The sequence below is a fragment of the Leopardus geoffroyi genome, chromosome E2 (genome assembly GCF_018350155.1).
Source record: "Leopardus geoffroyi isolate Oge1 chromosome E2, O.geoffroyi_Oge1_pat1.0, whole genome shotgun sequence".
Classification (NCBI taxonomy): domain Eukaryota; kingdom Metazoa; phylum Chordata; class Mammalia; order Carnivora; family Felidae; genus Leopardus; species Leopardus geoffroyi.
In genome coordinates, this window is record NC_059335.1 from 8,850,004 (window position 1) to 8,862,426 (window position 12,423).

At 50.9% G+C, this 12,423-nt stretch overlaps 1 protein-coding gene and 1 long non-coding RNA gene across 2 annotated transcripts; one reads left to right on the plus strand and one right to left on the minus strand.

The window, feature by feature from the left end:
* Nucleotides 1-293: 293 nt before the first annotated feature.
* DHDH (dihydrodiol dehydrogenase) lies at nt 294-8,849 on the minus strand. Its single transcript, XM_045440609.1, has 7 exons — nt 8,695-8,849; nt 8,189-8,300; nt 7,489-7,652; nt 5,137-5,389; nt 1,685-1,809; nt 697-850; nt 294-448 (listed from the first exon to the last, which is right to left on the minus strand). The coding sequence occupies exons 1-7, from the start codon at nt 8,782-8,784 to the stop codon at nt 339-341; spliced, it is 1,008 nt and encodes a 335-aa protein (XP_045296565.1). The 5' UTR covers nt 8,785-8,849; the 3' UTR covers nt 294-338.
* On the plus strand, nt 8,229-8,792 carry LOC123578073. Its single transcript, XR_006702223.1, has 2 exons — nt 8,229-8,391; nt 8,636-8,792. It is a non-coding gene; the product is annotated as an uncharacterized LOC123578073 (long non-coding RNA).
* Nucleotides 8,850-12,423: the final 3,574 nt, after the last annotated feature.

Genomic DNA, 12,423 nt, shown 5'->3' on the forward strand with positions numbered 1-12,423 from the left:
GTGTGGTTGGTAGTATGCCTCTTCTTTACCGATGAGAAGACGGGGGCAGGGAGGAGCTGCGGCAGAGTGCAGTTGGGGACACCTCCTACCCACCCACTCTTCCTTGCCCAAGGTCACAGAGTCTATGCTAGGCAAACCAAGGATCTGCCCACAGGTATCTGCTCCAAAAACTTGTGAGAAATGTGGTCCTGACTCTGCCTTCCTCCCCTTCCCCACATCCTTCTACCAAATTTACTCACTAGTGACCCCTTTGATGGGTGGGCTTGCTCCAGCTCCCACCAAACCACCATTGCTAAGATTTCTGTGGGAACCATGCCTTTATTTATTCGGGGCATGCATCAGCATTTGTCTTGGGGGAAGGTGACCCCAATGGCCTTCCTCGCTTCCTCAAGGATGTCAGCCAGGAGTTCACTTTCGGCCAGGGGAATCACAGGACTTTCCTTCAGGCCTGGGGGAGAGTACAATTAGGGACCCCTCCTATGCACGCCTCAAAGATCGAAAGAACTACCATCCCCAGAATCCCATGAGGCACAAAAGTAATACGCGGGTTGTGCAGATGGATGCCCCAGGGGATCCTGGGAGTTGTAGTTCCAGACAGCTATTGAGAGTGGCCAAGGGGTGAGGAGTGGCCCACTCCCCTACCAGGCTTGCCTCTCTCTGCCCTGCCACCTTCTCACCCCTCCTCCACATCCTTACCCTTTCGTAGGCACTCCCGGACATGCTTGGCCTCATAAGTCATGCCCATTCCGTGTGTAAAGTTGAACTCCTTGCCTGGGGCTGGGGGCAGCGCAAACTCCTTATGCTCTCCCTTCACCACGAGCTCTGTTGGGCACCAGCAGGGGCTGAGGATCTGGGGACAGATAAGAGGTGGCTGCCTGGGGGGCTCCAGCCTAATGATGCTTAGGGGCCTCCCTCTCACACCTGGCGGCTAGAGGTTGGTTACCCTCCAACCTCAGGAGGGCCTGCCCCCCTACCCCCTCACTGGGGGATTTGTTCAACAGCATGAGTGTCCCACTAGAAGCCTGTCTGTTCATCTCCCCTGGGGCAAACCCCTCTGTCACCTGATGCTTAGGCCCAGTGAAGACAGCTTATCTGTGTGTGAATCCCCTTTTCCAGGAGGAGACTTAGATAATCCAGCACCTTCTTATCTCCTAGGTGACTTGAGTTTTTGGCCCCAGAGCCCTGGGAAGCCTCCATCATTTCCATACCCAAGTCTAGGCCAAACTGGAAATAGAGATGTGGCCAGGGCAAGGTCCAAATTTTGCAGTTCAAGTCTGGGGCAAGGCCCAAACTCTTCTGCTAAGAACAGGATTTCTTTCTAGCGACAGGGCCCCACGAAGCCCAGTGAAGCCGCTCTTTGATCAGGCGCAGATCCCGTCCTGGAAGCAATCCCAAAGGCCACAGCTGCCCTCTAAGCACGGTCGATAACGGTTTCTCCTCAGGCCTAAGGGTTTCTGACAGACTAAGTTCACGGTCAGGAAGGAGCCCGGAGAGCCAAACCCATCCCCAAGCCTGGTGGTCAGGGATGGATTCCTCAGCAGTGCTGGGGGAAAAGGCCGATTCGGCCCACAGCCAGCTCCAGCGACCAGAGTGGGCCCACTCCTGTTGCCAGGGGCCACGGTTCCCGGTTCCCAGTTCCCAGCACTTGGGACCAGTCCCACTGGCTTGGCCAGTCCCGCCTCACCTGGGCCATGCCCTTGGTACCGCTCACAGAGTTCACATTGGAGAGCTCAGCAGTGATGCTGCAGGTAAAGTGGCCGTGGACCCCTCCTGGGTACTGGAGGAGCACAGTGACGGTGTCGTCCACCCCTGCGGAAGGCACAGCACGGGAGAAGGCCTGGCCTCAGAGCCTGCCTAGGGCGCCCTGGGCAAGAGGTCTCGTCTCTAACGCGGCCGCGAAAAAGCACCAGGCGAAGTGACAGAAGCCAGACATAAAAGTTGGCCTGCTGTCGGGCTCCACTTGTGTGATGTGTGCAAGATTGGGCGGACCCCCTTGGGGCGCCTGGGTGGCGCAGTCGGTTAAGCGTCCGACTTCGGCCAGGTCACGATCTCGCGGTCCGTGGGTTCGAGCCCCGCGTCAGGCTCTGGGCTGATGGCTCAGAGCCTGGAGCCTGTTTCCGATTCTGTGTCTCCCTCTCTCTCTGCCCCTCCCCTGTTCATGCTCTGTCTCTCTCTGTCCCAAAAATAAATAAACGTTGAAAAAAAAAAAAAAAAAAAAAAGAAAGAAAAAAGATTGGGCGGACCCCGAGACAGGGAGGAGATTGGTGCCCGCTTATGGCTCAGGGCTATGGGAGGACTGGCTGTGGGGATAGGTTTTTGGGTGTTTTTTGTTTTTTTTTTGGAGTGATGAGAATATTCTAAAATGGATCCTGTTAACTGCACAACTCTGTGGATATACTAACGCCATGGAATTCTACGTTTGGAACGGATAAATTCTACGGTGTGCGAATTCTATCTCAGGAAAGCCGTTACCAAAATAAAAGAAAAAGAGAGGGACGGAGACTTAACGTATCAGAGCCTCAACATCATCCTTTGCAAATACCCGTTGTATAGGTTTGGGAGAATCCGTTTCTTCGGCTCTAAAATGGGGATAATTGGGGCGCGTGGGGGGCTCAGCTGGTTGAGCGTGGGACTTCGGCTCAGGTCATGACGTCACAGTTCGTGGGTTCAAGCCCCACATAGGGCTTTGCACTGACAGCGTGGAGTCTGCTTTGGATTCTCTGACTCTCTCTTTCTCTGCCCCTCCCCGACCAATGTGCGTGCGCGCTCTCTCTCTCAAACACTTAAAAATATTTAAAAATAAAATAAAATGGGGATAATAGAGGGGGGCACCTGGGTAGCTCAGTCGGTTAAGCGTCCAACTCTTGATTTTGGCTCAGGTCATGATCTCACGGATTGTGAGTTTGAGCCTCCACACCGTCAGCGTGGAGCCTGCTGGGGACTCTCCCTCTCTCTCTGCCCCTCCCCCACTTACTCGCTGTCTCAAAATAAATAAATAAACTTTAAAAAAATAAAAAAATTTATTTTTTAAAGTTTTTATTTATTTTTGAGACAGAGAGAGACAGAGCATGAGCAGGGGAGGGGCAGAGAGAGGGGGAGACACAGAATCTGAAGCAGGCTCCAGGCTCCGAGCTGTCAGCACAGAGCCTGACGCGGGGCTCGAACTCACAGACTGTGAGATCATGACCTGAGCTGAAGTCGGATGCTTCACCGACTGAGCCATCCAGGCGCCCCAAAATTTTTTTAAATAAAACGGGGATAATTGAAACTGTCTCACCCAAGTTATTACAAGTATTACATTAAATGACGTAAAATGCACAAAGCACTTAGAATGCTATTTAGATTACAGTAAGTGCTACGTAAGCATTAGTTGAAAATTAAATACAGCTTGTGGAGTAGCAGCCTGGTTCGGGAACACATCACGCATCCCATAGATGGAAGAACCTTCTGACCTAATTCTCTTTGGTTCCAGATAAGCCCAAGTCCTTATGCTGGATCGACTCTGTGAGCCTGGATAAGTCACTGTCCCTGTCTGCAACTCAAGTGTCCTCATCTGTAAAATGGGGGCAACTATAATATATCTATCTCAGGGGGATCATCCTTATAATAACCCTAATGCAGAAGACGCACTTGATAAATGGAATCTGTCATTTATTTATTTATAAATTCTGTAAAAAAATTTTTTTAATGTTTATATTTGAAAGAGAGAGAGAGAGAGAGAGAGAGATAGTGCTTGAGCAGGGGAGGGGCAGAGAGAGAGACAGAGGCAGAATCCGAAGCAGGCTCCAGGCTCTGAGCTGTCAGCACAGAGCCCGATGTGGGGCTCAAACTCACGAGCCATGAGATCATGACCTGAGCTGAAGTCGGACGCTTCACCAATGGGGCCACCCAAGCACCCTTATTTTTAAATTATTGTGTTTGGGGCGCCTGGGTGGCTCAGTCGGTGAAGCGTCCGACTTCGGCTCAGGTCATGATCTTGTGGTCCGTGAGTTCGAGCCCCGTGTTGGGCTCTGTGCTGACAGCTCGGAGCCTGGAGCCTGTTTCAGATTCTGTGTCTCCCTCTCTCTGACCCTCCCTCATTCATGCTCTGTCTCTCTCTGTCTCAAAAATAAATAAAGGTTAAAAAAAAATTAAAAAAAAAAATAAATTATTGTGTTTAACTTTATTTATTTATTTTAGAGAGACAGAGAGCCTGAGCAGGGGAGGGGTGGAGAGAAAGGGAGAGAGAGAATCCCAAGCAGCTTCACACTGTCAGCACAGAGCCCCACGTGGGGTTTGAACGCGCGAACCGTGAGATCATGACCCAAGCCAAAACCAAGAGTTGGACGCTTAACTGACTGAGCCACCCAGGCGCCCTGATAAATAGAATCTGTTTTTAGAGCTACTATTTGGTCTAAAAGTTGGCCAGATACTAGCCTGAGAAGGTTTTCTAGGGTGTGACCTTCACCCATATATATTTTCCTGGTTAGTCATTGCCTCCTGGGGTACTGTTTGCAAAGATGGCCACAGAATTCCTCTCCTTACCCTGTGAGGGCCCCTCTACAGTAGACTTTGTAGCTCCTTCCATCAAGAGGTATAGTCTATTGGCTCACCTCTGAAATCAGGTGACGTTGGGCCATGGAACAGTAGCAAACAAGGGACAAAACGAAAGTTTGAAAAATGCTTGCACGCTGCGCCCTGCCTTCTGTTTGTTGCACCGACAGCGTGCACGAGGCCGAACCAGCTAGCTGAAAAGACTTCGCTAATGAACTCTTTATGACAACCCTAGTATTATCTTCCTTCCTCCCTTCCTTCCTTCTCCACTCCCAACACGAGTCTCAAGCTCAAGACCTCGAGATCAAGAGTTGCATGCTCTACTGACTGAGCCAGCCGGGCGCCCCTACGACCACCCTATTGTCGACATTTGACCAGTAACCAGGACTCAGAGCCGTTGAGTCCCTTGGCTAAGATCACACAGCAATTCCCAGTGCAGAGCCTGCCCACACTCTCAACTCTGATCCTCTTTGACGTCAGGAAGAAAGTTCCTCCAGCTGTCTAACCTGATTTTCATGGGCTAGGAGACTTATTCCCGGCTCAGGGCTCCCAGCGAGAGAGGATGACTCTTGCCACCATTGTATAGTCCGGGATAGACGTTACCTGTTTCATGGCGCCTTCCCATGGCCACAATCTTCTCTGGCTTCTGCCCACCAAAGACCATAGAGATGAACTGGATACAGTAGATGCCGATGTCCAGTAGGCCACCACCAGCCTGGGCCCAGTCTAAAGCCCGGGTGATGTGGGTGAGGTCCTTCCCAAATTCTGCCTGAGCCACCCGGAGTTCCCCCAGAGTTCCCTGAGACAGAGTGGACCTCAGAGCTTCGGTAGCAGGAAAGAAGCGGGTCCAGATGGCCTGCACACCACAGAGGGAGAGAGCAAGACCATTGAAAAGAAAGGAAGGGCGTCAGGACCCAGGAATTAACCAATCAGTTCCTCTCCCTTCTGCAGCCCAATCTTGAGAGGGTCCCCGCTCCTCCCCACTATCCAAACAAGACCCCTCCCCCTTCCTTGCACAACCCATCAGTCCCCAAGTTGTGCCCCTAACTCTCCCTGGCTCCACCTCACCTCTCCATTCCCATAGGAGCAGCTCTAGCCTTATCTTTTCTCATCTGGACCATTACTCCAGTCCCCCAATGTTATAGACTCAACTGTGCCCCCCGCCCAATTCATGTTGAGGTCCTAACCCCCCAGGACCTCCCAAGGTGAATGTATCCAGAGACCAGGTTTTAAAGAAGTAATTAAGCTGGAATGAGGTCATCACGGTGGGCCCTAATCCAACAGGAAGAGGTTAGGACGGCGACACACATGGGGAAGGCCACATTTAGACACAAGGAGAAGACGGCCATCAACGAGCCAAGGAGAGAGGCTTTGGGAAAAACCAACCGTGCTGATATCTTCTAGCCTCTGACTTCTTCTAGACTTCTAGCCTCCAGAAGTAGGAGGAAATAAATCTCTGTTGTTTAAGCCACCCGGTCTGTGGTGGTACACTGTAATGGCAAACTGATAACACATGGTCCCCCCCCCCCCCCAGTTCAGACCACCCCCGACCTGGCCCCAGAGGCATCTTTCCTTCTCCTAGAGTTGCCCCTGTCCCACCCCTGCCCATGGCTCCCCAATGCCTAATATCAATTCCCATTTACAGAGTATGTATTAGGGGCAAGACACATACTTTGCATAATGATTCCTCCCAATCTCCCTGCCAGGTAGCTATCATATGTCCCTTTTATAGCCGAGAAAACTGAGGCCCGGTTGGGTCAAATTACTTGCCCAAGATCACAGAGCTAGGAACTGGTGAGAAGTCTAGAGTCCTCTGACTCCAAAGTCTGTCCAAGGTCAAGTTCACACTAAATAGGTGAAATCTGCCCATTCTCATCCTCTTTAAGTCTTAACTCTGCTTTTCCTCTCTGGCCCATTTCCCTGTGCAATTTACTTTTCCTTTAAGGCTCAGGTCAGCCCCTCTCTGCACGCAACCTCCTTGACTATCCCCTACACTGGGCTGGTGCCCCCGTGCTGTGTCAACCGCCCGGTGCTGTATCCACAAAAGTCCGTGCAACTGGGCATTGGGAGAGCCCACTTCTGTGACCGTAGCAGATCTGCAGCTCGTGGAAATCTGAGCCTGTATCTCACACCTAATGAACCCCGGCTCCTAGGGTTGGATCTGAAATGTATTAGGTGCTAATAAAAATGAGGAAGCAATAAATTCAGAATCTTAGCACTGTCCAGGCACAGTGAGAACCAGAAGCCCTGAGTAACCCTATCAAATCTTGACCGTCTATTTCTGAGGCATAGGGAACTTCGCAGACTAGGAGCAATACTGGGGACAGGGCAGCTAGATAGAACCTGGGGAGGTAAGAGGCAGCCGTTGCTACTACTGGCAGAACCTACAGCGAGATAGCATTTAAGAACCAAGAGACTCCTTAACATGAAAATAGCTTCTAGAAGTCATTCGGCGGCCATCTTAACTGCTGGCACTATCCATTGCCATTTGGCAGCCATCTTAATTACTGGCATTCTGCAAGCTGTCAAATGGCCCCTGTAAGTAGCCGTGTCTGATAAGGGCGAAAACAAAGGCAGTTTGACCTTGAGAGTTGGTAGGTGTGCCCTCGGCCTTCTGCCCACTATCCTTGGAAATCCACCGAAAGTAAGCCCATTGCTCTTCTGTGCCATTTTCACGGCTGGCATCTCTCTTTGAAAAGCTGAGCAAAGATCTTTCAGGCTGCCATGTTTGCTAACGGCCAAAAGCAATGGCTCTCACTCCTCATAGATGTTGCTAGTAGGTTTCATGGCATCGCTCAGCCACGTCCGGGAAAACACACCGACCCCAGTGCACTTTGTGGACAACTTAATTCTTGACAAACCCTGCCTTTGTGTTCTTCCAAAAACGTCCACTGGCAACCATGTTTAGTAATGGCGACAAGCGCTACATTGGAGGTTGGAAGGTCGCACCCTCACCTCCATAAGGAAGAGACCTCGGGACCGGGCTTCGGCAACCATTTCTCGAACTTCCGCAGCGTTCACGCCCATGGGCTTCTCACACAGGACGGCCTTGCCCGCTGCCAGGCATAGTAACACCGTGTCCTTGTGCTGGGGATGCTGAGTGCCAATGTAGGCCACCTCTAGTTGGAAGGGAGAAGGTCAAGAGATCAGAAGCCCTGCCCACCCCGGACTTCCAGGACCCGCCCCCAACGTAGCGCTCCCGCCCCCAACATCCTAAGACCTTGGGCAAAGTTCCACGCCAAGAGGTAGATACCATTATTTTGCCCGTTTTACAGATGAGGAAACTGAGAAGGGCAAGCAGGAGAGGACAGTGCCAGCTGAGGCAGCTTAACTGCGGTCAGGCTGCTGTGCAACTACACTGTCTTGCCTTTCCATCCAAGCCATTCCAGAACACAGCAGCCCTGGCCCCAGAGCTTACTTAAAGCCTGAAAGGGCTCTCTTAGAAACTCAAGCCCCTCCTGGACTGGTCCCTAAATGCAATTTCATACCAGACCGCTAATCCCAAACCAAGCCCGTTCTTACAGTTCTGCCTGCCAGCCCCAGATCCTTCCAGAAGCACACGGGGATTGGCCCATCCCGCAGAGCCTTGCTTATCCTACGGAGCAGCCTAGCTAGAGGCAGCGCCGCGGGGGCCTCGGAGGCCCTTGTCACTCACCCACATTCGGATCTTTGGCCAGCTCCTCATAGGACCCATAGGCCTTGGGGATGTCATGTTTCCGCGCAAATTCCTTCGCCCGGCTTAGGTCGCGGGCTGCTACCGCCACCACCTGGAGGGGCGCTAGGGTCAGACTAGAGGGACTGGGGAAGGCGCAGGCGCGGCGCAGGTGGATGGGAGAGAGGTGATGGAGAAGGCCCCGGGTAAGAAAAACTATATCCCCCAGGGCGGAGGCGGGGAGGTACGGTCCTGGGGAAGGAGGTGAGGGGGGCTGGACACGGGTCCCGGGAAAGAGAGATCTGGGACAAGCGATTATTTGACCCCTTAGTACCTAAATTTCTTCTCTTCACAGTAGCTCAGAACAAAACCCTCCCAAACTTGACGAAAGTCCAGTTTCGGACAGAAGTGGAGAAAAGACTAGGGAACCCTAACTCCCTCCTCCCTCAGACCCAGGAGCCCCGGCTCCCCGGCCTGCTCTTCCACAGGATTCCGGAGGGAGTGTGGACCTGGTGCTCGGAGCGTGGCAGCGTCCGCAGCGCCGTCGTGAAGTCGCTGGAGATAAGGCCGACTGACACGATGCCCCAGCGCAGCGCCATCGCAAAAATGCTGAGTCCCAAACTCCAGCCGCCTCTGGTTGCAAATTGAAAGCCTGACACCCCGCCCACAGGGGGGCGTGGTCATTTCTCCTCCCCCGTTGCCCCTACGCCACTTCTCATTGGCCACTAGGCCTGCGCGCCCCTCCAGTCCCAATGCAAAGGAGGAGGTCTTTTAAATGTAGCATCCCCATTGGAAGAGCGCACCGTTGGCTCCTCCTCGCAGGGGGTGGGATCAGAAATGCTTCATACCTCGCAGAGGGCGACTTCTCACCACCTGACATAACGGGAGGTGCTTTTTTTCTTTTTGCTTGTGTAAACTCTATACCAGATATAGGGCCCAGGGATCACGAGTCTCATGATCTATGGACTGGGACAGCCAAGCGCCCCAAGAAGGGCTTTTTTTCTTGTCAACCTTCCACCCTTAGGGGCTGTCCCTATCCCTCCTTCTCCCAACTCTTTTGCTCAGAAAGCTGCCCACCCTTAGGAATTGTTCAGAGGGAGGGACAAGATAGTAATAGAAAAGATAAGAACCACTAATGTTTCTAGAACACATGTTCGTGGCCCAGGCCCCCAGCTCCACGCTTTACTTTCGTCATAAAAAAAAAAAAAAATGTATTTATTTAGAGAGAGATAGGGTAAGCGAGCTGGGTAGGAGCAGAGAGGGAGAGAGAGAATCCCAAGCAGGCTCCACGCTGTCAGTGCAGAGCCGGAAGCAGGTTTGGATTTCACAAAGTCGGAAATCAAGACCTGAGCCCAAATCAAGAGTCAGATGCTCAACCGACTGAGCCACCCGGGTGCCCCTTACTTCATTTCTAATTTCTCACCACAGGTCTGCAAACTACGTTCTACTGCTCCCTGTTTACAGAGAGAGAAGCAGCCCCAGAGAGCCATGGGATATGAGGGCTTGCAAATTGGCTGCTTCCAAAGATCATAGCTTATTTTTGAGAGAGAGAGAGAGAGAGAGAGAGAGAGAGAGAGAGAACGCATGGGAGAGGGGCAGAGAGAAAGAGAACCCGAAGTGAGCTCCAAGCTGACAGCAGAGAGCCCAATGTGGGGCTCGAACTCACGAACCGCAAGATCATGACCTGAGCCAAAATTGGACGCCCAACCAACTGAGCCACCCAGGCGCCCCAAGACTATAGTTTTAGAAACCAGGCTATAGTGCTTCTTAGGAACCCTGGAGCCAGGCGGATGGGTTCCCAGCCCCTTCTTGCCACTGCCTGACTGTATTGCTTTGTACAATTGCTTTCCCTCTTGGAGCCTCAATGGCATCTACCTGCTGCAAACTGTAGTAAATTATATTCTTCAAGTCAACTGGCAGAGACTGGCCAACTTTACCCACAGCAAATCCGTCCACTTCTCTTGCCTTGTCGACATTCAATTAAGATCTGACTTCCACAGACTCAGAGGTTCCAAGTACACACAAACTGCTGAATAAAAATATTAATGGATCGCACCGAGTACGCGAGATCACTGCTGTGATGAAAAAGAAAAAAATACGGGGAAGATGGTCTTTGAGACATTAGTCCACCAGCTCCCCAGGTTGCCTGCTTCCTGAATAAAAAACTCCCCTTTCCCACCATCACTTGTGTATCGAGTATTGGTTTTGCAGCAGCGAGCGGCCGAACCTGAGTTTGGAACCTATTCTCTATCTGGTAACAATGGTGAGAGAGAGCAGACCAGCGGTGTCAAGGGGTTAAAGTTTGGGGAAGCGTGCTGTTAGTAGCGGGTAACAGGAGGGAGTGTCCCTTGTAGGGATGAAACATTTCTGTATCCTGATTGTAGCAATGGGTACTGGAATATTCTCATTTGATAAAGTTTCATAGAACTGTATACCAGACATTTTTAAAGTGCATGTAAACCCAAAGAAATGCTGGAAAAATCCAAATCAGATCTGTACCTGATTAAACAATGTAGCCATGTCGATTTCTGGCTTCCACAATGCACTGTATTTACCTAAGATACCATCCACATGGTGGGGTTTGAGGGGCAAGCTAGGTGTAGGGTACGAAGGGACTCTCTGTACTATTTCTGTAAGTTCTTAAACAGTTTCAGAATACGATGTTATGACTTAAAATTGTTGGCAGTGAGTTCGCGTGCCCAGAGGAATCATTTTTGCCATACCTGGTCAAGAAAAAAAATAAGGGTATCTTCATGGTCCAGTGATCTCTATTGTGGGTGGAAGATACATACCCGTGACAAAGTGTCAAACTTGCGCTTGAGATGTAAGCACGTTTACTGCAACATCGAGTGTGACAGCTCAAAACTGGGAACGGCCATCAGTAGAAAAACGTATGAATAAATGGTGGGAAATTTAACAACAGAAAGAAATCTCATCGCAAGAAATCTCAAGAACTTAAACTTCACTGAAAAAAAAAAAATCAAGGGACACCACAGAGATATAGCACATGCACTGAACCGTGTCGGCTGTGTTTAACTTAATTCATAATTGAGTTTGGAAAAATCACCGACCTGGGACGGGAACCTGATGCTCAGCAGGTCAGGCACCTTCTATTCCTGGGAGGCAGGCCATGAGTGTTAAGCACATGACTGCATTTCTGGGACCCAGAGTGAGAGCCAGGAGATTAACAAAGGGCGTAAGACAAAGTGAAATTTAAAGCCGAGCATTAAAATAAATAAACAAATAAATAAACAGACAAACGAAATAGAGGCAGAGCATCAGTGAATAAAAAGAAGTTCATTCTCTCTCCCTTTTTTTTTATGTTTATTTCTTTATTTTGAGGGAGAGAGAGTGGGAGGAACACAGAGAGAGAGAGAGAGAGAGAGAGAATCCTAAGCAGGCTCTCCACTGTCAGAGCAGAACCCAATGCTGGGCTCAATCTCATGAACCATGAGATCACTACCTAAGCTGAAACCAAGAGTAGGAGGCTTGACCTACTGAGCCATCCTGGCACCACGAGCCCATTCTCTTGATGTCTGCTGACAAGGGCTGCTTGGCTGGGCTCAGGCTGCCACACTGTGAGGGCTGTAATCTTTTTTTTTTTTTTAATTTTTTTTTTCAACGTTTATTTATTTTTGGGACAGAGAGAGACAGAGCATGAACGGGGGAGGGGCAGAGAGAGAGGGAGACACAGAATCGGAAACAGGCTCCAGGCTCTGAGCCATCAGCCCAGAGCCTGACGCGGGGCTCGAACTCACGGACCGCGAGATCGTGACCTGGCTGAAGTCGGACGCTTAACCGACTGCGCCACCCAGGCGCCCCAAGGGCTGTAATCTTAAAAAGACACCTACCTCCTAGCTCTCTTACTCTCTTTATAGAGTCAAGAGAAACAGTGGTGTTGGAAGTGTGGCAAATGCAGTCCGAGCTTGGGCACCAGCACTTTCCAGGACTTGCTGGAAACATCACGTACAGACCTTGGAGGAAGTTGAAGTCGTGACCCTGTCCCAGTCAGCTCCTAGCCAGGAATTCCAGAGAGAGCCTCCAGGATCGTTCCACAGACAGTCCTCCCGACAGAACACAAATATTTGTTGAGCATCTAATTTGTTCTGGGTCCTGAGGACACATCAGAAATGAGACAGACTCTCTCGGTCTTCACTCAGCTATCAGTCCGGTGGAATTGATAGTGTGGGGAACAGCATGACCAAGAGCTCTAAGGTGGAAAAGAGCGGGTTGTGTTC